This window comes from Cyrtonyx montezumae, unplaced genomic scaffold (genome assembly GCF_038088225.1).
Source record: "Cyrtonyx montezumae isolate F1298 unplaced genomic scaffold, pur_monq_1.0 scaffold_5, whole genome shotgun sequence".
Lineage (NCBI taxonomy): Eukaryota > Metazoa > Chordata > Aves > Galliformes > Odontophoridae > Cyrtonyx > Cyrtonyx montezumae.
Window position 1 is genome coordinate 21,245,979 of NW_027072056.1, and position 22,793 is coordinate 21,268,771.

The 22,793-nt window shown below is 42.5% G+C and overlaps 1 protein-coding gene and 1 non-coding gene across 2 annotated transcripts; both read left to right on the top strand.

Annotated features, from left to right (window-relative positions):
- The first annotated feature begins 858 nt into the window (after positions 1 to 858).
- KPNA4 (karyopherin subunit alpha 4) lies at positions 859 to 22,331 on the top strand. The gene is made up of 17 exons (XM_065748225.1): positions 859 to 1,023; positions 8,277 to 8,321; positions 9,080 to 9,169; positions 9,260 to 9,289; positions 9,379 to 9,431; positions 10,572 to 10,667; positions 10,785 to 10,870; positions 12,576 to 12,662; positions 13,396 to 13,565; positions 13,660 to 13,704; positions 14,450 to 14,581; positions 14,824 to 14,952; positions 16,305 to 16,409; positions 17,365 to 17,436; positions 17,857 to 18,019; positions 19,115 to 19,209; positions 20,416 to 22,331. Exons 1-17 carry the CDS (start codon positions 955 to 957, stop codon positions 20,512 to 20,514), a joined length of 1,566 nt encoding a protein of 521 aa, XP_065604297.1. The 5' UTR covers positions 859 to 954; the 3' UTR covers positions 20,515 to 22,331.
- LOC136056420 (small Cajal body-specific RNA 7) lies at positions 15,256 to 15,564 on the top strand. Its single transcript, XR_010622942.1, has one exon. It is a non-coding gene; the product is annotated as a small Cajal body-specific RNA 7 (non-coding RNA).
- Positions 22,332 to 22,793: the final 462 nt, after the last annotated feature.

Here is a 22,793-nt window from a genome sequence, read left to right on the forward strand (position 1 = left end):
GAGTTTCCAGTAAATAACGGTTTTATACTCAAGGTTTAGCAAAATAAGGACACAGGCTGAGAACCTCAAGCACAGTGCCTCAGCTGTGCTGAAACAAAACGCCTAGCTGTTATTTCCACGCAGTTCCCTTTGCTGGGATGCTCAACACGGCCTCAGGAGGGACTCGGTGCGGCCGTTACGCACACTGCTCGCACACAGGGAACGTTAGCGCTCAACTGTGCCGGAATCGTTGCGTGCAGCAGCGCTGTCAGGAGAGGCAGCGGCCTCAGGTTCTGCCACAGGAGGTTTACGCTGGGAACTGGGAAACACTTCTTCTCCGTGGAGAAGATTGGCGGTGCACTGCATAGCAGCACAGCGGGATGAGCGGGATAAAAACGTTTAATCGGCCTTTTTGGTGCGGTTTTTTTTTTTTCTTTTCTGTTTTTTAAGTCTGGCACTTTCAAGCAACGTCGGCGCTCCCCTCACGGCCACGAGCGCCCGCCCCGCGCTCCTCCCCTCAGCCCCGACCCACCACCCAAAATGGCGGCGGCGAAGCGCCTGGAAGCGCCCCGTCCCTCCCCTCCCCTCCCCCCCCCCCCCCACTCCACCCCGCCCTCCGTCACAGAGCGCGTCACGGCGCCGCGCAGCTCCCTCCCTCTCCCTCCCCTCTCCCATTGGCCGCCGGGCGCGGGCTCCTCGGCCAATCAGCGTGTGCGGCCGGGCGGCCCATAGCGAGGCTGCCCCTCTTTCCCCTCCCCCCCCGCTCCCGCCGTCCCTGGCTCCCGGCACGTTCGGCGTCCGGCAGTGGGGCAGCGCCGCCCCGAGCAGGCCGGCAGCGGCGCGGCGAGAGAGCTCGGCCGCTGCGGAGAGCGGCCCCCGGTGGGTTCGAGCTACAGGGCCACGGGTCCGGGAGGAGAAAAAGGAGGAGGAGGCGGAGGAGCAGCAGCCGCGCTCCCTCCCACCTTCCCCCCCGCCATGGCCGACAACGAGAAACTGGACAACCAGCGGCTGAAGAACTTCAAGAACAAAGGCCGCGACCTGGAGGTAGCGCCCGGCGGGAGGGGCCGCCCGGCCATGGCGGCGGGAGGGGGCCGCCGTGTGGCGTCTTTCCTAATCCGCCGGCGTGGGGCCCGCGGCGGGGCCGAGGCCTGCGCTGCCCGCCCAGCGAGGGAGGGCCGGGAGGAAGGGGAAGGGAGAGGCCGCGCTGCGCGGCCGTAGGGCTCCGCGGTGGGGGCGGAGGCGCTGAGGGACAGCGCGGGGCTCCATCGGCCGCGCGGGGCGGGCCGGGCCCGGGGCCGGGATGTCCCCGCGGGGCGGTGCGCGCTGAGGCGGTTGGGGCCGGGCGGTGTGCGGGGCGACCCCGGAAAGCCTGAGTCAGGGCAGGGCCTGACTGCGTCCCGCCGGGCCGCTCCCGCGGGTGAAGCGGTCTTGGTAACCGCATTAAGCTAAACGTCGTTATAAAGCGTTTCTTGTTGTTTCTTTTCTTTACTGGGGCGTATATCGCTCTTCTAGCGGAGCGTGGAAGGAGCCGTGGTCGCGGCGTGCTGCTGGTGAACTTGTGGAGGATGGGTTGCTCCATCCTTCTCTGGTTGTGCTGCTGCCCCGGCACGCCAGGACTGAATTAATGGAGGGTTTCTGCGGCAGATATTCAGATCCGTACGCTGGGTATCAGCCTTGCCCATCGTACCGGGACCTGGGGAAGGCTCTGCGTTGTGATGGCAGCGTGAGGCTGTGGTCGAGCATTGGGCTTCGCCCTTCATGTTCTGTTTCTATTTGGCCCTCGCTGTGTGTCCCTATGGTTACCGTGACACGAGATCCTGGGCATTCTTATGCATTGCTGAGTACCCTATTCATACATGTGAAAACTAAAGGGGGCGTTTATGTTGCTAACGCTCATGAAACCATCACCCACGTTTCCCACTTTAGGTATTACCGACCCCTGGATTCCCCAATAACTTTGATCAAACCGATTATTATTTAGTTATGATGTCTGGTGGTGCCCAAAGGAGGTGAGAGTGGGAATAATTGCCACAGAGACTGCTGTGTTGGTAAACTGAGAGATGGGTCCTCGGCTTTGTTGGTAACTGCTTGTCTTAGAGGCTGGTTTGTGTATAATTGGTTATTGCTGAATAGAAAACTGTATAAGAAGCCAAAGTTTGGGAGAGTGCACAGGGAAATATGTGCTAATATTAAAAATGAAAGCAACTGGGGAGGGGTGGGGGAAATAAACAGGAATTCATCAGTGTTTTTTGGCCTTTGGTGCCTGCAGACTGAGGGTTAAGGTAAGGCAGCTCAGTGCCCAGAAGGAGCATGTACAATAAAACAGTCTGTGGATCAAGAAGCAGGCAGTCTCTAGTACTTTTCTGAAATTGCTGATGCATTTCAACGGCCTGCACAGTGCAAGAAGCACTCTTAGGCCGTATTAAATTTTAGATACTGACATCTGTCCAACAAATCTTGGAACTTACACTCGCTGCCTAAAATAACCGGTGTGGATGGTTATTTTTCACACAATAGCTCAGGCTCATGGCTGTGATTCTTATTTTTTTTAAACTGCTTACATGTTGCATTTTGCATTAAAGGGTGAGATATGGGTAAGGTCCACTCAGAGCCAAGTATCCTGTGGTAGCAACAGTTGCTAGTGAGTATATTCAGCTAGTTCATAGCACCTGTGTTCCTGAACTGCTTTTAGCAGGAAAATGTCTATTTACTTCACATAGGCAGGCAGTGTTTGATCTTTATCTCTTCTCCTCCTCTTGACTCCTTCATTCCTCCCCTGTTTAACCTCTGCTGCGCTCATGCTTTTACTCATCAGTTTTTTTATTCAGCACTGGTGATCTTCCTTTTCTACCCCCGTTTGCCTCCATTTGCCTTATCAGACAAGCTGTAAATCATCCTACATATTAGTTTTGGGGAATGCAGAGTTACTAGGTAATTCTGGAGGCATGTTGCAAATACAAACTTGAGAAGAGAGGAAAAAAAAAGGATATGTGCTTACAATCAATGGGCTGACTATTGTAAGGTGTTAAATAGGATGCTGCTGCTGTCACTGTGTTACCATGCCTTACAGGTCGCAGGGGTTTTCCAGCTTTTTCAGAGCTGCTGAGGGCTTGTTCAGCTTTTTGGATTCTTAGTACTGGTTTTATTTTCACTTTCCAGCCTTTTTCAGTGGGCTTCTAAAAGTATAAGGGCTGGCCTTGGAAAAAGAAACAGAAGAGCACACGTTTTACATAATATTTAGCATAATTCTGTAATGTATTGGGTAAACATGCGTGCATGGACATGTTGTATTGTAAACAATTGCTGCCACATGTTTTAAGATGACAGATCGGTGACAACAGTAGGAATAGAGGGATTCATTGTGAAGAGAAATACAGAATGTTTGCTTGTTCCTCTTCCTTATTTATAGTGCTGAATAAAGGAATATTAAAGGTCGATTATATTCAGTATCTGAACAGCCTGTGGCAGGAGAAGAGCAACCTGCAGCTGCCACAAAGGCAGGATCACTGCATAGTGTTGGAGATATCCACTTTGCAGGGTGCTGGTCAGCTCATCCAGGACCTTTCTGTCAGGGCTGGAAGGGCAGAATTGCACTCTGATGGCACAGAGGAGCTGCCCCTACAGAACGATGGGAATGGGCGCTTCTTACATCAAAAACCTGAACCGTGCTTGAATGAGTGCTTAGCAAATGTTGCAACTGTTAATTACTTGGAAAGCTAGCTAAAGTAGCTTTTACTTTTTTTCCACAGTTCTTCAGTGAAGAACAAGTTTTGCTTGGCTCTGATTTTATTCTTTTCCCTTGAATAAAAGCGGATGAGTTGGGTTTCTCTCTGTTTATTGTGATACCAAATTTTATTTTCCAATTTGTAGTTGTTGCTGAACAAACCTTGTAATCAAATCTTAGGTCTTTCCTATACAGAGAATAAGTGAAAGCTCTTCGTGGTGTCTGCAGTAGGCATGGATTTGTGAATGAGTTAGTTTGCAGTAATTGCTGGAGGGGCTCTCGAGTACAGCCTTGCTCCTGGAAGGGAGCTCTGGGGTTTGTGCCTTGTTTTATCAGGTAATTAAGTATCTTATTGTCTGTTGATCAACGCGTACTGCAGTGTTTAAGTTTGATTGATGTTTAGGTTTTTCAGAAAAAGATGTACTTTATGCATGTTATCTCTTTGCATGTGCTGGAGGAAGCTGGTGGGTATGTTGACCTTTTCTTCCCTGACTTGCCTGTGTGGTTCAGTGAGATAGCTTTAATAGTGCCAACACAGGAGAAGTGTCAAACGTTTCTATTCTGTAACTGAGAGGAGTGTGGTAAAAAATGATAATGATGTTGTGATGCAGGGTACTTCAAAACAAATGGTGGAGTCGCTGTTGAATCTGAATGTTTCCCATCTGCAGGGTCAGGACTTGTAACGGTTGCAGGTGGAGGTCACTGGGCTTGTAGCACTAACAGTGTGTTTGCAAACACCAAGGAAGCTTCAGAGCACTGAAAGAAACAGTCTGACATGTGCTGTCTCCCCCAGGTAGGGGGGAGTTCTTGGACCTTTTCCGTAACTCACACGAGATAGTTTATGTGAGATTCCAAGGGGGAACTAAAGGAGAGCAGGAATCTCGCTCCCTGGGAGCTAGTTAAAAATAGTTTTTGTTAAGCTGACTTGCAGTTCTGTGAGGAAGCTCAGACCCTTTATTGTTTAACAGAGTCATACTGAGATACTTGTTTGTATAAGACATTTCAGTTGGAGTACACAGCTTCTCCAGGAAAAAGCCGGAACGGCAGCATGAGCAGTGTCATTGGGTTTTATTTTTTTATTGCTTTTAATTTTTTGGACTGAGAGTTCCCATTATAACTCTAAAGTGGAAAGAGACTAGATGTGTTTTTCTGGTGGGACCTCATAGAGATGGTGTGCTTTAAAACCCCGCAGCGTATTTTTTGGTGATCTTGAGAGCAGACCTTACTGCTGCAGTCTTCAGGTGAATCAGGATTAGTGTAGGAGGGAACTAATGGATAAAGGAGGCCTTCAAGGCAAGGCTGGATGTGGCTCTGGGCTGCCAGCTCTAGTGGTTGGCGACCCTGCCCACAGCAAGGGGGGGTTGGAACTAAATGATCTTTGAGGTCCTCTTCAACCCAGGCCATCCTATGAAAGGAGAGCCTAACTCAGTATTCTGGATTTTTTACCAAACCCAGATGTGAGCTTACATACATTTCCGAAGAGTTCATCCTTTCAGCAGTTCAGTGCCTTTTGTATCTGCGAAGCTCCTTTGTCATTGCTGTGCTGTGGGTGTGGAGCAGCCTTAGCTGCTCTGCAGGCTGGCTGCTTCTGAGCAGCAGGGGGCTGCAGGTGACCGGTAGTGTCTCCTTCCCTCCTTTTCCCCCACACATTTGTGCTTTCTATGTTTCAAGTTGCAGAGCAAGCTTGTGGTAGTGGAGAGTAGCAGCTTTCCTGCTGGGCTGATGGCTCTGAGCTGTCCCTGAGTGTGGGGCACAGAACACTTCTGTGTTGGACACGTCTCAGCATCCTGCAGCTCACACAGGAGTGTAATGATAAGCTGAAGGGCTCAGTAGTGATCAGTGGTCAGAAAGTAGCCTGTGTTATACAGATTTGAAGGGCTAAATATACTGGCAAAGGGGGAAAATAGGGAGAGCAGCAATGGGTCGATGACAGTAGGTTTGATTACTTGATTTCTGATGTAGCAAATGAAGAGCAGGATCCATTGAGTGAGAGGTCGGAATGAGTTCATCCTGAAGTGATGTGGAGCAGTGGCTGAGGGCCGTTCTGAAATCTGTTTCTAGAAGCTTGTAAATTGAGACTGCTCGCTAATGGCTGTGATAGTGCAAGGTGAGACTGCTTCAGAGAAGTTCAGCAATCAACTCAAGTCTTCCAGAGCTGAAGGTGACACTGGAGAATGCAGCTTTGTGATGTCATCTACCAAGAAAGCAGTGCACCCTGATCTCTTCTAGACGCTTTCTGAAGAACAGCACACGTCTGTCTCGAGCGCTGCTGTTGTTTTAGTGTTGCAGAGCAGTCTGTTCCGTTTCCAGCTGTGATGGTAATGCTGTGGAGCTCCTTCACTTCATCTCTTCCTTCTCATGCGTTTTTCTTTCCTGGAAGGCAGAACAGTGGCAGGGTTAAGCAGCAGCAGTTCATCAACCAAGTACTGCTCACATGGAAAATGACTTGAGGGAGCCATACTTTGAGGAGTGACTTCAGTGGTGGTTTGGCCTTTGTGCAGAGGCTTCTGTGAGTCCATGGCATTCAGGTGCTCTTCAGAACCAGGGAGGAACTGAAGCCAAGGGCCTGGCAGTGTTCTGTTAGTTTTGTTTGGGGTTTGTTTTTCTGGTAGGTTTTGTTTTCTGGAGGGAGAACCCTTTTGCTTTTCCAGCAGTGCTAATGGGTTCACGGATTTTGAAGCCTGATGAATACGTGTTCTTTTTCCTCCCAGATGAAGTAACTTGGTAAAAGGTGTGATTTCTGTTACATGTGTGCACATGTGCTTGTCCTGAATGAGGATGTACCGCCCGAGTCGTAACACTGTTAGTTGTGACTGCATTGCTTTTTTAAAACCTTTATAGTTTCACTTCCCTTTACAGTTGGTTTCCCAGCAATGCAGTTTTCCACTCCTTGAAACAGTATAGTCAATCTTGTTCTTGGTTAGCAACAGTTTTTCCCCTGCAGGACAGAAACCTCAAACAGGAGGTTTTGGTTGGTTGTTAAGCAGCAGCACTTAGAGGCAGTGGGGCCCTGGGCAGCCTGAGCTGCTGGGACTGCCAGCCCATGACCACCTGTGCAGAGCCCATCGCAGGGAAATGAAGCTTATCTGCAGGCTGGGAGTGCTAACTGCTGACCTTGTGTTGTTGACATGACTTTTTCTAGGTGTAAAGTTGACGAGGCCATGCTTCTAAGCAGCATTAAACTCTATTAGTTGTGATTTTGATTGACCCATTGAACTAACATCCTTCAAAATACACACGTTTCCTGACTGCTGGCTTTGGTGCTTTTTAGTGTGGGACAGTTTGTGCTTGGTAGTGACTCTTCCCTGGCAGGTCTAGGCGCTGCAGCTGCATTAGGTGTGCCCCTTTGATGCAGCAGGAAGCTGATGTCTTGCAGGTGTTCCCCACTTCTGACTTCTGCCTGTTTGTCTCATGACAAAATTCATTTTTGGCGCTCCAGTGATGAAAGGTTCTGCCTGCAAAGCAGTGTAAGGCCATACTTCATTTTCCACTCACATCCCTTCTTGCACTCTTTTCCTTTTAACTCCTTCCTTGGAGAAGGTAAAGTGCCTTACCCGGAGCTGCAAACTTGATTTTGATGTACTGCCCATTCCTTTCAACACAAATACTTGTATTCCTGAAAGCTGTGGTTTTCATCCTTCTGAGCTGTTCCTTATTGCTGTTCTGGAACTGTCCTCACTGCTTTTTCCCTCACGTTCAGTGTTAAAGCAGTCCCTCGTGCTCTGAAATTCCAGACTTTCTCTGGAAATGTTTCAGTCACAGTGAAAGTGCAGTTTTGCTTTAACTCCACTGCACTCATTCAGATTTTGAAGCAAAGGATGGAATTAATGTGGGCTAATTTAACTGCTTTTTCTTTTTGTTTATACCTTGCACAAGTAAGCTGATTTGTGTATTTGCTTTTCTTTTGGATACTGCAGATGGGAGACAAGGAAAATACATTTGTTCTTACATTACCAAGGACTTCATGTAGATTTTGTTGAACCTTATTTTGGTTTTGCACGTGACAGTTCCATTTTGCTTCTTGGGTCTCTTAATTTGAACTTTTTAAGAAATGCAGTACCCAGGGCAGGGAAATAGCTTTTATGGTTGAGACTTTATGGCTTTCATGTCCCTCCTGTGCCTGGAGGGAGGTCAGTGCTGTGTACTGAAGTGGCAACTGCTGTCTCAGAGTTTTGTCCTTGTGTGCTCCAGTGGTGTGGATATGCTTTCAGTGGGGGGAAAGCAACAAGCAATCTCAAATTGAGAAAGCGTTATGAATATCAGGCAAACCCAGCATGCTTTCTGTTGGTTTGCCTTGGCACTGTTCTGTTTGATGTTGCCCTTCAAGGTGCTTGCTTGTTTCCCACTTCGGTGTACTTTTTTCTTTTTTCAAAATGAGAACCTATGAGAGACTGTTCTGTTAAGCAGTAAGACAGACAAAAGTAATTACTTCATCTCCTGTTGCATTTCTGCTTCCATAGGGTAAATGAAATCTGGTGCACATAAGTACTGTTCAAACTGCATGAAGTTGAAAATAGTTGGGCAAAAACTATTTTGCCAGAACATAATATACTTTTGTTCTGATTCTTTTCAGACTATGAGAAGACAAAGGAATGAAGTTGTCGTGGAGTTGAGAAAGGTGAGATGAACTGCCATTATTTTTACTCAGTGGGATATGGTGATGTTGGTTACTTTTAAGTAAATAAAATGGTCGTGTGTTCCTCTGCAGCCTGCAGGGAGCACCATCCTTATGCTGTTAATCTCCACCAATTCTGTGGAGGTATCTTGGGTTTAGAAGGAAGCTCCAAAGTTACCATTCCCAGTACTAGGAATCTTGCGTTTAAAATGCAGTTTTATTTGTAGTCTTAGGAGAAGAATAATTCCTGTTCCTGCAGCAAGGTTTTTAATTTTGAAGGTTTTGAAAGGCTTACCCTTTTTCCTTTCAAAGTCTGTAGGCACAAAGCTCTTTTCTTTCTCAGAGCAGCAGTTTAATGCACAAGTGAAACAGTGCAGGGATGTGTGTGAAGATGCAGCTGTTCAGAGTTGTTGGAAATGTGATTACTTTTCTCTCAGATTATAGCTTCAGAAAACTAGCTTCAGGGAATGGCCTGTTTTGTTACAAACACTAACAGATAAGTTGCAGTGGCAGCACTGGTGGATGTGTACATGTGAAACTTCCAGAAGTGCAGTTACTGCTGTAACTAGAACTGGATGGTATTTTTACTAATAAAAAGTCATTTCCAATGTGTCCTTCCCTCTACAGCAGTTACCAACTTCTTGAATGTTGGAATTTTCAGTACTGTCAGTGAAGATGTGCTGAGGGTGCTGGTTTAAAAAAAGTTTTTCTTCACACTCCACACATGCCCTAAATAAGTTCCTTATTAATGTGTTTTTAAGAACAAAAGAGATGAACATCTTCTGAAGAGGAGAAATGTACCCCATGAGGATATCTGTGAAGATTCTGATATAGACGGCGACTTCAGAGTGGTAAGAATTAACTGTAAACCACATCTTTTCTTTTTTCTTCAGAGACTGCTAATTTCTAACTTCTTTTGTATCCTTTTTTTTTTTTTCCAGCAAAACACTTCTTTGGAAGCAATAGTACAGGTAAAAAAACAACAACAACAACATTGTTTTCACATTATTTATATTGTGTAGGCAAATGTGAAAAATCTGAATGTTCTGTTTTTTTTCAGAATGCTTCAAGTGACAACCAGAATATACAGTTGAGTGCTGTGCAGGCTGCAAGGTAAGAAGACATTGCTCTCAGAGGTACTGCTTTTTTTCTTAGTTTACCATGCACTTGAATCCGGACTGCATATTCTAGCTTAACTAAGAAGACTATGTTATTTACTGATATAAAAAAAACCAAACTAATCCTTAATAAGTGAAATTTAGGAAAAAAACAAAACAACAAAAAGCTGTCAGCTTCAAAGGTCTGGGTATTTCAAAATTGTTATGTTCAAATACTGGGTTTTGTTGTAGCACAGTGCCCTAAGGTGCAGTAAAACATGGCTAGCAGGACTGTAAATACAGAAAGAACTGGCACAGTCCTTGTTGCTGGTTTTGTTGTGGAGATGGCTGCCATGAACACCTCTTGTTTTAAGAGGAATTCTCTGTTGTTGTGCACGTTGAAAATTAATTTAAAGTCATATGAGGACAGTTTTTACGAAGATTTTAAGTCTTTTCAGGGAAGAAAACAAATGCTTTTCAGCCTTTATCTGTACCACCCTTTAGACTGGAATAGGGAGGAGGGAAGAAACAACTCTTCCCAAAACCTGTAGCTTTAATCAGTTCTTGGAATAAAAGTTCTCTTCCAGTTTGAGCAGGTGGCTTGTGAATAATCTGTATTAGGACTGAACAAGAAGAATAAACATGCTTCTGCTGTTCTCTTCAAAGCAGCCAGGATCTCCTTATCTCCCTTGTTGGGTGAGGGGGGAAGAAGCTGCGGGAGAGTGTGACTGAATAATTCAGATTATCTTTATTTTCCTGACTGACTAATTTTGAAGTGTATTACCAAAGAAAATGTGGTCACTAAAGTAGGTAATGAATGTAATAGCTCCAGTTTTCCAGTAGCTCAGTAATTTTGAGGCTTAAGTTATTTGTTGAAAATAGTCCTGTTTTGTGTTTGAGGTAGACACTGGGGAAGACAGTTTCTGCCAGAAGATAGCACAAAGCTGGAACAGTTTGTCCAGAAGAGTTGTTGAATCTCCCTGCTGAGAGGCTTCCAAAACTCAGCTGCACAGAGCCCCAGCTGACCTGATGCACTGTTAGCAGTGATTGTACTTTGAGCAGCATGGTGGACTAAACAACCTTCAGTGATCTTTTCTAGTCCTCATTTCTCATTCTGTGATTGCTGAGTTTTGTATTTTCTCATTTGCTTCAACAGAAAACTGCTTTCCAGTGATCGCAATCCACCAATTGATGATCTAATAAAATCAGGAATATTACCTATTTTAGTGCACTGTCTTGAAAGAGATGACAAGTAAGTATTTCTACCAGTCAAGGTATTTAGTTGTTGTGGGAATTCCTTGTGTTTAGCTAGTGTGCCTGTATGTTCTGATTGCAAACTCATGTTACAATATTTTTTTTATTTCTGTAGTCCTTCTTTACAGTTTGAAGCTGCATGGGCTTTGACAAACATTGCATCTGGAACCTCTGAACAAACACAGGCCGTAGTTCAATCTAGTAAGTCCACTGCTGTTTGATTGTTGATAAAGCATGCACCATAGCTTCCACAAAAACAAGATCTAAATGATAGTGTTAAGAGCATCGCATCCACACTCCTGTTTCTCTGTACCTCAAGCATGTTCACCAGTCCACGTGTGGTAGGGTTGGTCCTTTCATGCGATAGCCAGGTTGGTTGAAATTGAGTTGTCAATCACAGGCCCGTCGCTGAAGGACCTGTCCATGAAGTCTCCTGCCAGAAGTTCTACTTCTTCTCTGGCAAGCAGCATCAGTTGAAGTGCACACCTGCTTTTGTTCTTCATTTTCTCAGATTTTTAAATTCAATTGGGTTTCCTGATGGTGAGTAATCTCTTCTGGGAACTCACACTATTTTAGCAGAGTTGGTATCTGCTGGTTTTCAGTTTTCAAACATAATTAAGGAAGAAAAAAGTCTCCCATGGGGGGATTTCCCATCCATTGCCAAGAGACAAGAAAAGTGTGAACCAAGTCTAGAGAATACTTCTCGTGAAACTTCCTAAACTGAGTTGAAGGAAAACCACTAGCTTTTGTTTTTTGAGGAACCTGAAGTTAGGGAAGGAATTTGTTTTGTACTCAGAATCTGAGTTGCAAAGCAAACTGTCTTCTGTACTTTAAATATGTCTGAAATTCTTTTTTTATAAAGAAAAAGCTAAATAGAAGTGTCTGCAGAGCTTCCTGAGACCCTGAAAGAGTCTAACATACAGTTAACAAGAACTTTGCCTGACATTCAAGGAAGAAATCTGCAGGAATTGCAGTACTTGGAATGCTATTATCTCTAATGGGTAGAAACAGCGTCGTATTGCAGTGCAGGCTGCTGATACCATTAAGTATACTATGTTTCCAAAAGCAAAAAGACAGGGCTATACTTGATTTTGTTTTCCCCAACATTACAATCATATATTGACTTCTCCAGTACTACTTGGAACTTTATTCGTTGTAGTAAGTACGCAGCTTTTCAAATGTGGTTTCAACAATGAAATACCAATGTTTTGTATCTTCCGTGGCTGACTGTTTTACTTCAGTGATTGAAGTAGACTTTTTTCATATTTTTTTTTAGTGCTAAGCGTTTACAGGCTTCTCACAACTTGTATGTTACTTGCTTTATATTTAAAAATTATATGTATACACACTTGTTCCTTAGTTCTTAGCACCATCTTGACTGTTAGGTGTCTGGGTGGATTTCTAGATGAGCAACTGATGCATACATCACTACTATTAGTGATGTGTTGGGAGGACAGCGTGTAAGTCAGTAAGACTGCAGCAGATCAAATCCGTGTCCATCCCCCTTACTACGTTGCTTGTCAATAATCTGTTGATTCAAGCTGCCTAACTTGAATGGGTGAGGTTGGTTGTACAGTCACTACATCTGTAATTGGTTCTGATAGGAAAGGTAGTGCTGGATTTCTATATGTTATGAGTGTAACTCGAAGTTCTGACAAGCTAAGGTAAATTTGAGTCTTAAAGCAAATTTAAGTGTCAAATTATTTTAAGAGTTGCAAGCTCAATGAGAGCAAGCAGTAAAGGATGAATTGTTACAGAGTGTTTTATTTCAGAGTTTGTGAAGCTGGTAGAGCTTTGACCAATACTCAGCCAGGGGAAAAATGTCTCATGACGTGCTGAAACTTTAAGTACTTTTGTCAGATATATATTCCTTAACAATTGCATGGTGTTTGTTTGTATTTTTCAGATGCTGTACCACTTTTCCTGAGACTGCTGCATTCACCTCACCAAAATGTTTGTGAACAAGCTGTGTGGGCTTTAGGCAATATCATAGGTTTGTGTTGCTCCTGCCACTAAAAAATTGTAGAGTTCCTTCTGAAATAAGAGTGAATAAGCTTGGTAGCATTTTGTGTGAGAACTTTGAGATGTTCAGCTGCAAGACAGTACTCAGCTTTTATTGGCAGTCACTCTGTTCTTAACTCTTTCCTGTTTTCTCTGTCGTGCATCCAGGGTGTATGCCCCAAAGTATCTGCGTACGTGCTTTCTTTGCAGGTACAGGAAAAGAAGTTATTGTCAGTCAGGCATGGAAATGGTTAAAATGAAAACCATTCTGCATTGGGTTTTGAAATGTAGCCTGAGCTGTCAAGTTATATTGACTTACCTGTAAGTTGTGATCGTTCAGTCTGCAATTTGACTGTGCGTGTGCAGGCTTCAGCCAGTGCTTCATTTTTAATTGCTTGAGTTTTAAATGTAAAGAAGTTAGACTGACTGCCTCATAAGCGTGGATGATGAGGACTGACTCGATCCAATATTGCTTAGCCATTATGAATCAAATTTAGCTGTTTCTTTTTGGATGTATGCAGAACCAGGTGGCACAGATTTGTCTTCCAAACAACAGGACATAAAACTTGCTCCATAGGCTGTTCTTGACCACTCATAGAGAATCCTGATGTTATCATTATGGATTTGCAATGTGTTTTTGAATTAAGGTGACTGTTTTGTGGTATTATTTTCTGTGAACTGAATGGATGACCTTTGTTTTCCTACTGCTTTGATATTTTTAACAGGTGACGGACCCCAGTGTAGAGATTACGTTATTAGTCTTGGAGTAGTGAAACCACTGCTGTCCTTCATCAGTCCATCTATTCCCATAACTTTCTTAAGAAATGTTACTTGGGTCATGGTCAACTTGTGCCGCCACAAAGATCCTCCTCCGCCCATGGAAACCATTCAGGAGGTGACTGAGTTACTCACTGCTCACTGTAACTAAAGTGAAGCTGAGTATCTGAATGCCTTAAAAATAACGGTGCAATGATTCTTTTTCTCTTCAGATCCTTCCAGCCCTCTGTGTTTTAATTCACCACACAGATGTAAATGTAAGTAGTGCCACTTAGTTTTGTGCTCTGGTATAGATTGTAGTCGAAGCATAAAGCTTGTCATACTTACACAACTTGCTTCTTTTAAATGAATAAATCTACCATGTTGTGGTAAGCTTATTTTCATGTTTGATTTTTAAGCAGCAATTATGATTTTTTACCTGGTATTCTCTGCCTGTCTAAGTATTTACTTGAGCGTATGTCAAGAGCATCAGCTTTTCTCTATTGCATCCTGATATTAAATAAAATTTCATTTGATGTTCTGTAAGCATTCGTTAACACAAATGTAGGGGGTTTTTTGGCTACCACTTAAGCTTGAAACTAGAACAAAACTGTGTAAATGAGAAGAAAATGTGTCAGCTGCATGAGTAAAATATTAGAATCCCTTGTTAGCAAGTATTACTGTTGGATCAGAGGATAGGTACAAACGTGAGTTGTTTCAGTAGTAAAATAAGTGGTGACTTTGCTAAAATTGTCACCTTTTTGCCTAAACAGAAATCAGAGTTGTTTAAGAATGGTTCTTCCCTTTAGTGAAGTTGTAGCTCAGTTGTTAAAGTTAATGGCAACAGAGCTTTGCCAAAATGTTTAAACATATTTGAACTATTTCAGACTTTGGTAGAGTGGGAAAACGTTAAGTTTGTCAAACAAAGTGAGTTATGGACAAGAATCTGCTGTGTGACATCAGTTCTTTATTTTTAATGATGATACCTCTGTGCTAATTACAGATAAATGTTTTTTATATTAGATATTGGTAGATACAGTCTGGGCGCTCTCATATCTAACGGATGCTGGCAATGAACAGATCCAGATGGTGATAGACTCCGGAATAGTCCCTCATTTGGTTCCTCTTCTCAGTCATCAAGAAGTGAAAGTGCAAGTGAGTTCAGATCACTTTCTTAAAGCACTGCTCAAAATGCAGCACTAGAGAAAGCCAATTTCTTATTACAGCCCATGATGAGCTTTAAAGAGTACTTCTTCCTATCTGATACATCATTTACATAACATACTTTGCCTTTTTAACTGTTTGAAGCTGTAACATATGCTCAGTGAGAAAAATATTTGCTCTTTCTGTTGAAAGTTAAATTTTTGCTTGCAAGAACTGAGAGTGCTTTGTTTCAGACTGCGGCGCTGAGAGCTGTAGGAAACATTGTCACTGGCACCGATGAGCAGACACAGGTAGTTCTGAATTGTGAAGCTCTTTCACATTTTCCAGCACTTCTGACACATCCCAAAGAAAAAATTAATAAGGTATGTAATTGTGCAGTTTGCATTTGATTGATAAATCCCTTATATTTGACTTAGCTGTTTTGGAGTCCGCGTTATGTAGTGTGGTAGAGCTTTGAGTAATGACTAATTACAAAATGCCAGCTTACAGCAAGATGGATGATGGCTTTTTCTCCTCTTCAAGTTAACAACGATAGAAAAAATCTCCAAGGAACATTCTTTTAAATGAATTCCTATGAAATGAATGCTTCATCTTGTGATTTTGGCGATTGACATAGAAGTTAGTTATCAATATGTGAAATGTCATCTAAATTATACTGACTCTCTTGGAAGTGATGAAATAGAGATAATTGGATGTCTCTTTGAATGGAGTGTGGGTGAGGAATAGAGTCAAATGGGGTGGGAGGTTGGGGAGTGTGTGTGTGTGTGTGTGCTTGTATAGAAAAGGCTTTAATGGGGGCACTGATAATGAGGTGCTGATTCCGGAGTGCATCTGAGGCATGTTGTTAAATTCTGGGGTCCTGCTTATCAACATTGCCAATGATTAAAGCCCAAGACAAGCTCACCAAGACAAGCCTAGGCATCTTAAATCTCTAACAGGTTCATTAATGAAAATGATCCTGTGATCTGATCCAAGAGATTCGGTTGAATGAATAAGTACGGAAGTCAGGGAATTTTTGAATCTCATTTAAAAAGAAAAATTTGTCCACAAAGTCGTGCTAGATAAGCTGAGAGAAGAGTTGAGAGACTGACAGCAGGTTTCTGGGAAAGAAGAAATGTATCAGCTGTACGGTGACAATGAGGAGATTCTCTAAACATTCTCTGAATGTGCTTGAGAACTGTATTTCTTGATTCAAGCATAGTCTGCCCATTATAATAGAATGGGGATGGAGAGGGACAAGTGAGGGGCTCTTGTTTGGCAAGGGAATGCATATGTAGTCCTTGGCTTAGTTCAGCATTTAAACTGTTGAATGCTGGGAGGGCATACTCCTAAGGGAGGAGAAGCCCTTTGTTTTGGGCACTTTTCTAGGCACCTGTGTTGTACTGCTGAAGGGAGGGTGTCCTGGGCCAAGCCGGATGGGGCTGTGAGCAACCTGGTCTAGAGGGAGGTGACCCTGTCTATAGCAGGGGTTTGGATCTAGATGATCTTAAATCACAGAGTTGTAGGGGTTTGAAGGGACCTCTGGAGATCATTGAGTCCAACCCCCCTGCCAGAGCAGCTCCCTAGACCAGGTTGCACAGGTAGACGTCCAGACGGGGTCCCTTCCAACTCAAACCATTCTATGGTTATGGTTCTGTGAATGTAAAATCTTTTTGATGGAAATAAAATACAGAATACTGTTTGGATTAATTTCTCGAAACCTTTTATTTTGCAGGAAGCAGTGTGGTTTCTATCTAACATCACTGCAGGAAATCAGCAGCAAGTTCAGGCAGTAATAGATGCAAACCTTGTTCCAATGATAATACATCTTCTAGATAAGGTCAGATAACAAGAAGGATTTAACAGTTCATTTCATTAAGTGGGGAAAATGACACTGAGTTCCTTCATCTTTTACATCATACTGTAAACTTGGGGGTGGGGAAGAGAGGGTGATAAACCCTAACTTTAAGCACTTCTAATATATTGCAAGATATATGTTACTGTTTTGGATAGTATTTTGTGGAAAACTGCACAGATGCATGTCAGATGTGTTGGGGGGAAGAAACAGATCCACCCTTCTCAGTTCCTTTTTAGTCTTGTTAATTTTTTACCTCTTTGTGAAGGCTGAGGGCAGAAATCTTTGACTGTCTATAAAATGAATAGGTGTGGATGGAGAACTGAGTTTTACCCCGGAAATGGCAACACACTGTGTGCAGGTGTGCTGCTTTTCAGCAGTAGAAGCCAGAAATACCAGCCTTGTTTGTAGTCAAGACAAAGATGGAATATCTTTGAGTAGGGCTTGGGGTTAAGACTGAAGAAATACTTTTTTCATCTAAGTAAAAAATGTCCGTTTACAAATAGTTAGAACTGATCACGTATTGGTCATTGAGAGAAGAGTTTGAGACCTTTGTTGCTTTGCAAACTTAATAAGAAAACTTGCTGACTAACTTCAGAGGCAGCCAGCTATATGTAGCACATAGTGCATGTAGAACATTTATCAATGCAAGCACTCACCAGTTATCTCTCACTGTAACATGGCAGCTATTGATAAAGAATGTGAGAGGAGAGTGCTTCAGTGCAGGCAAGTTTCTAGTGAAAGACCAGGTTGCAGGGCTGGGATGAAAGCGTGGCAAGCAGACTCAAACATCTACAGGATTTGTTAGTTATCCTGTCCTTAGTAACTACAGGTATGATGTTACCATGCAGAATAGAGAGTAGCAAGTTGAAGCTTTGACTAGAAGATAATAATTCCAGTTCTCACCTGATGTAAATTCTGTTTGCTGTTGTATTTTTAGGGTGACTTTGGTACTCAGAAAGAAGCTGCTTGGGCAATAAGCAATTTAACAATCAGCGGAAGAAAAGACCAGGTAAGTCAAACCTTATGAGCAGACATAAATCCTGTGGCAGGATTATAACTGCTTGCATGCTCAGTCATTCAGCATTAGTATCTTTTTAACTTTTTTGGATAAAAATGTTAACTATTTATAATAGTTTCCTGTCAACTCAGAATGTTGAATTGTGTGTCATTATTTGGACTTAAAGTTCCAACTCTTTACTAATTCTGAGAGATTACTGTTGGTTTAAGTAATCTTCCTTTATGAATTAAGTTAAAAATACAGTTCAAAAGTTTACTTTTCTATGCTTTAAATAATAAAGTGCTGTAGTTTGCACTGTAGACTGCTCTTATCCCGTTGGGTAGCTGAATGTTTTGACTTCCTTGCATTTGTGTTTGTGCTTCAGTCCTTTGTCTCTATTGCACTGTTGAGATCACTTTTTTTCTTCCTTAGGTGGCATACTTAATTCAGCAAAGCGTAATTCCTCCCTTTTGCAATTTGCTAACAGTAAAAGATGCACAGGTTGTGCAAGTGGTTCTGGATGGACTAAGTAATATATTAAAAATGGCTGAAGATGAAGCAGAAACCATAGCCAATCTTATTGAAGAGTGTGGAGGTATGAAGTTTGGTTGTTTTTATGCTGTTTTGAAGACATCACTTAGCTTCCTGCCACATGTATATGTCGTGGGCTCTACGTTGGCACAGATGTTTTAAGCAAATCGATTTTTTTTGTAAGAGCTGAGAAATATATGTATGTTTTCCTGCCTAAGTTCATGATCACGTGAAATGTGGAGGAATTGGATCATGGCAGTCAAGTTTACTAGGCATCAGTTTTTCTACTAACACGGTGTACTTGTACAGATGATCTGTGAATGTATGGATCATTTGCTTCCTTTGATCATACATGTGTCCAGGTGTTTTTTTAGAGGGCAAAGAAAATAAGGCACACAAGTTGCAGAAATACAGCTTTAATTTCTTAATGTCTTAATTTTCTTTCTGTATGCTGGCTGCTATTTAAATTGTCTAAAAATCTTCCAAAAGAACAGCGATGCGAAGTTTGGGCATGAGTGAAAACTGAGATTTCATTAACGTGAAGTGAATCTTAAGCCTTCTCCCTCTTTTAAGATTTTGTGTTTTAACTCAGCAGTAATGGCAGGAGGGAGAAGAGATGCATGCCTAAAGCTCTGCCCGTCAGATGTTCAAAACATTGATGCATGCTTTGCTCGTGTCTGCCAAAAATTTGTGTACTGGAGCTGTTTGCTGTATAGTTAAGCTACAGATCAGTAAGCAGTGGCATGTGTGCCACCAAGAGCATACGGATAAGGATTTGGATTTGGAATGACACAGGCCATAGCTACAGCTGTGAATTGAGGGTACAAGCTACTGCTTAGTGCCCCCATTTCCCCCTGCCCTTGCTTCTGAAGATTGGCCTAACCCATCCTAGTGGGAAGAGAAAGGATCACTGTAATTGTTGGAACTGGCCTCCTATTTTTGACCTCTTTTGTTTTTTGCTATTTGTATTCCAAAACCTCTATACTTTTTGTTCAGTCTCTACAACTTCTATTCTTAAGCATGCCAAGTGGGTTTAACAGCATCTGGTTGAGTTTTACTTTATCTGGGTTTGTTTTTAATGATTGTGTCTGATGGGACCTTAAGGAGTGAGGGATGCTGTTTTACTTCAAGTTTTAATTTGACTGCATCTTTTGTGTAGGCCTGGAGAAAATTGAACAGCTACAGAATCATGAAAATGAAGACATCTACAAACTGGCTTATGAGATCATTGATCAGTTCTTCTCTTCAGATGATGTAAGTGTGTGATAGTTCTGACACCTGTTTTTGTAATCATTTTACTTTATTTGTAAATGTGAGTCAAGAAGGAGACAGCAGCTCTGAAGTCAAGGAGACAGCAGTTTTTTTCCAGCAGAATTTTTTTAGCCTGTCCAATTCACTGATGTGCATTTGGAGCACTGTTGCACCATTTGTAAGCCTAATTTGCAGAATTATTTTGGGCTCACTATTCTGTGCTGACAGAATATAAATAATTTTAAACATGATTAATAATATTGCATTACTGAGCTCATGGAATTTTAACTTGGTGCCACAGCCTTTCTAAATAGTTGATGGTAGAGGTTTCCAGCTCTTGAAGCACTTCATCTGTTTAATACTATAGGCCTTGTCCTGATCTGTACTCCTGCGTGGTGCACTTGCGTAGATTGTGGAAATAACCACTGCACTTGAGCTGCTCTGGCCTTAAGCTGGACTGTTGTGTGAAAGGTTGGTTCAGTTGTGTAGATCCTGGGCAGGTTTTTCAGAACTCATGATTGTAAGGCATGTGTGCACTCTTGAGTGAGAGAAGCATGGAGTTGTCCTCTGGCACCTAAAACATCATAGCACTGTATTAGTCATAGTGCCAGTAGCAGGAACTAGTAGATTCTGATTATCAGGAAAAAAAAATGTTTTGAGTATTCTGGTAATTTCAAAGGTAGGTACACGGGCATCAAACGAAAACAAAAACTAGAACTTGCAACCGTCTACACCTGAAGTTCCTTTTCTATGCTGGAGTCTGTTTTTTTTAATGTAAACAATAGGTCCTTTTTAGGAGCTCAGGTTCTGTGTACGTAGCAAGACTCTGAATTGAGTACAGTGCCAACTTAGCGACCTGCATGCTACCTGCTTGAGCTGAAACTGCAATTTCAACTTGCCCTTTAGTTTAAGTAGTACTGGTCTCTTTCTAGGAGCAGTGACACTTCATGAGCTGGCAAATGAGTACAATATGTGACCGATAGAGTACTTCCCAGTATTCTGCAGAGTGGGAACTTTTAAAATGAGAGTACCAGGTGCCCTGTATCTACTGAATGTAAAGCATTTCAGGCTGAATTACTGCATCATAATAGCAGTCCTAGGTTGGGGGAGAAGACTGGAAAGAAAACTTGATGCAGTGAAGTGGATAAAGCTTATCACTTTAGCGAGTCTCTTTCTGTTCCTCCTTATTATGTTCTTGTTCTTTTCCAGATTGATGAAGATCCTAGCCTTGTACCAGAAGCAATACAAGGCGGAACATTTGGTTTCAATTCATCTGCCAATGTACCAGCAGAAGGGTTCCAGTTTTAGAGTGGTATTTTGGAAGTTAGGTACAATGCAGCACTGAATAAAAAAAAAAAAGGTTTGATCCATCAATCTTGGCTCATGGGATCCGCTGCTGCATTAAATCGGGAAAGAAAATGTGAAGATTTCATTTGGAATCACAGAAAAGCCCAAATGAAGTCAAGATGGCGAGTGGGTGCGAGTGAGAATGAGTGGCAAAATGTAATGAAAAACTTCACACTGAATGCTTATTTAGATTGTTCAAAGAAAAAGGGCTACAGGTCAAAGATCTTCAGTGCCTGAGAAGGAACAATGACTTACTAGAGCAATTGGGGGGAAATGCAGTACTACCATCATCAAGCCTTGTAAGCATAAGAGAATAGGATGCCCATATAAGTCCAAGGAGAATGAGCCCAGGCCTTGCTATGAAGCACCGTGTGAATGGACAACATTGAATGAATGTCTGGACTCGATGCTGTGGAGCCAGACTGACGTTTCAAATACGGGGCTCTTCAGTCATGAAGCAGACTCCTAGTCCTGGAGTGGCGTGTGTACGAGAGTATGGTTGTGATGCTGTATGTGAACGCATGCAAGCTTGATTCGCCTTCAGGGGGCTGATAATAAAACCTAGTAAATCATCAAAATGAGTTCATAAGTGTTAACTTACACTGGACACAAAACCAAGACCGGTTTAGCAGCAGACTCTGGTTTACTCCTGCAGCCTGTGTTTCTTTTTTCTTTTTTTTTTTTCCCTCTTATTTTTCTTTCAGTTATTTTTAAGTTCTTTCCTGTATGGCTTATTAGTTGTTTGTAAAGTCAGAATTTCAGGAAGGCTTCCCTGTGCATTTGCACCAGATGAATGTTTGATGTTATGAAAAGCTTTCCATATCATCAAAACTAATTTGTAGATTTTTGCATGAAAAAGATCATACATTTCCCTTCAAATAGACTGTGTTGCAGTACACAAGTTACCATTATAGTAGAAAGCAGTAAAATGTGGTAATAAAATCTCATCCTTTTCATTTTCAAAGATAACATGAAGACCTTTGCATGTGGTAATCTACGGCATAGTTCATTTTTAGATTTTGTTGAGTCCTGTAACCAAATGTTTCCGTTGTGGTAGGATACCGTGCTGTGTTTCAATGTTACTTGTTTTCAAACTTTGTTTTCTATGAAAATGATATGGAAACTTCTAAAAATGGAATTTGGTGCATATGTACTGCCGAATAAAGACCGAAAAAGAGGTGTGAATAGATGTACAAATCAAGTCATGGTTTGAACACCTTTAATATGCCTAATCCAATTGTTTTAGACTCTTTTTATCTTAGATGTAGGCAGCCATGAACAATCTATTTTGAGCCACTTTAGAGAGAACTTTGTATTTTTAAGACTTGCACAAAAGCGATGCAAGTGGTTTTTATAATTGGAGTAATGCCTCAGTTTTGAGGTTCTGCACACTAAATTAAAGGTGACGTTACAAATTTGTACAAAATGAACTCTTTATAAGGTGGCTCATTGTAGGAAATGCTGTGCCTTCCCCTTTGAGCACAAGTGTTGCATGAACAACAGTTTGCTATAATAAAACATACCAGATTAGCCACCATTAGCATCTATATCTACCTTGTGTTTTAAAATCAACTGGTAATTCTGAAACACTGTAGAATGGATAAAGATTATTTTGTGATCATAACTCTTTGTTGGACTAGAGTATTTTTGCAGCATTCCTTGTCATCAGAAACATGGTTAAAGTTTAAAACTAGAAGCAGCGGAAACTAGCTTGTGAAATTTATCCAAGTAGAGTGCAGGCTAGGCTGTCTTGGGGAAATAAACATTAAATCTTGCAACAGTATTGTACTGAGCGTGTCTTTTTGTGTGTACACTCCACTGTTCACCAGAGGGTGCTGATCAGTGCTGTGTTACAGCCTCTACTCCTCCACCTCCTTTACGTGCTGTGTATCAGCACGTGGTGCAGCATGTTGTGTAGGCCTGGTGCTGCTGGTTTTGGTGTGAATTGCTACTTTACCTGATTATGTAGTGTGTGCTCCCTGCAGTGAGCGTGCTTCTGTGTCAAACCAAGCTCCTTTAGAGGAGACAGCATCGTTAGCTCTGTGTGTGTGTTTGTTTGGAGAAGCTGTCAGTGAAGTGGCTCTTCTTACTCACATTACTCTGGAAATGTTTGTGGCAGATGTGCTGGAGGAGGTTGTGGTGGTGTTGGTAGAGGTGAGAAGCAAGTAGATATTTGTAGCATTTTGTATTTCTGAAGCAGGAAGAAAGCAAAACAACACTGTGGTGAGGTCCTACAGCAC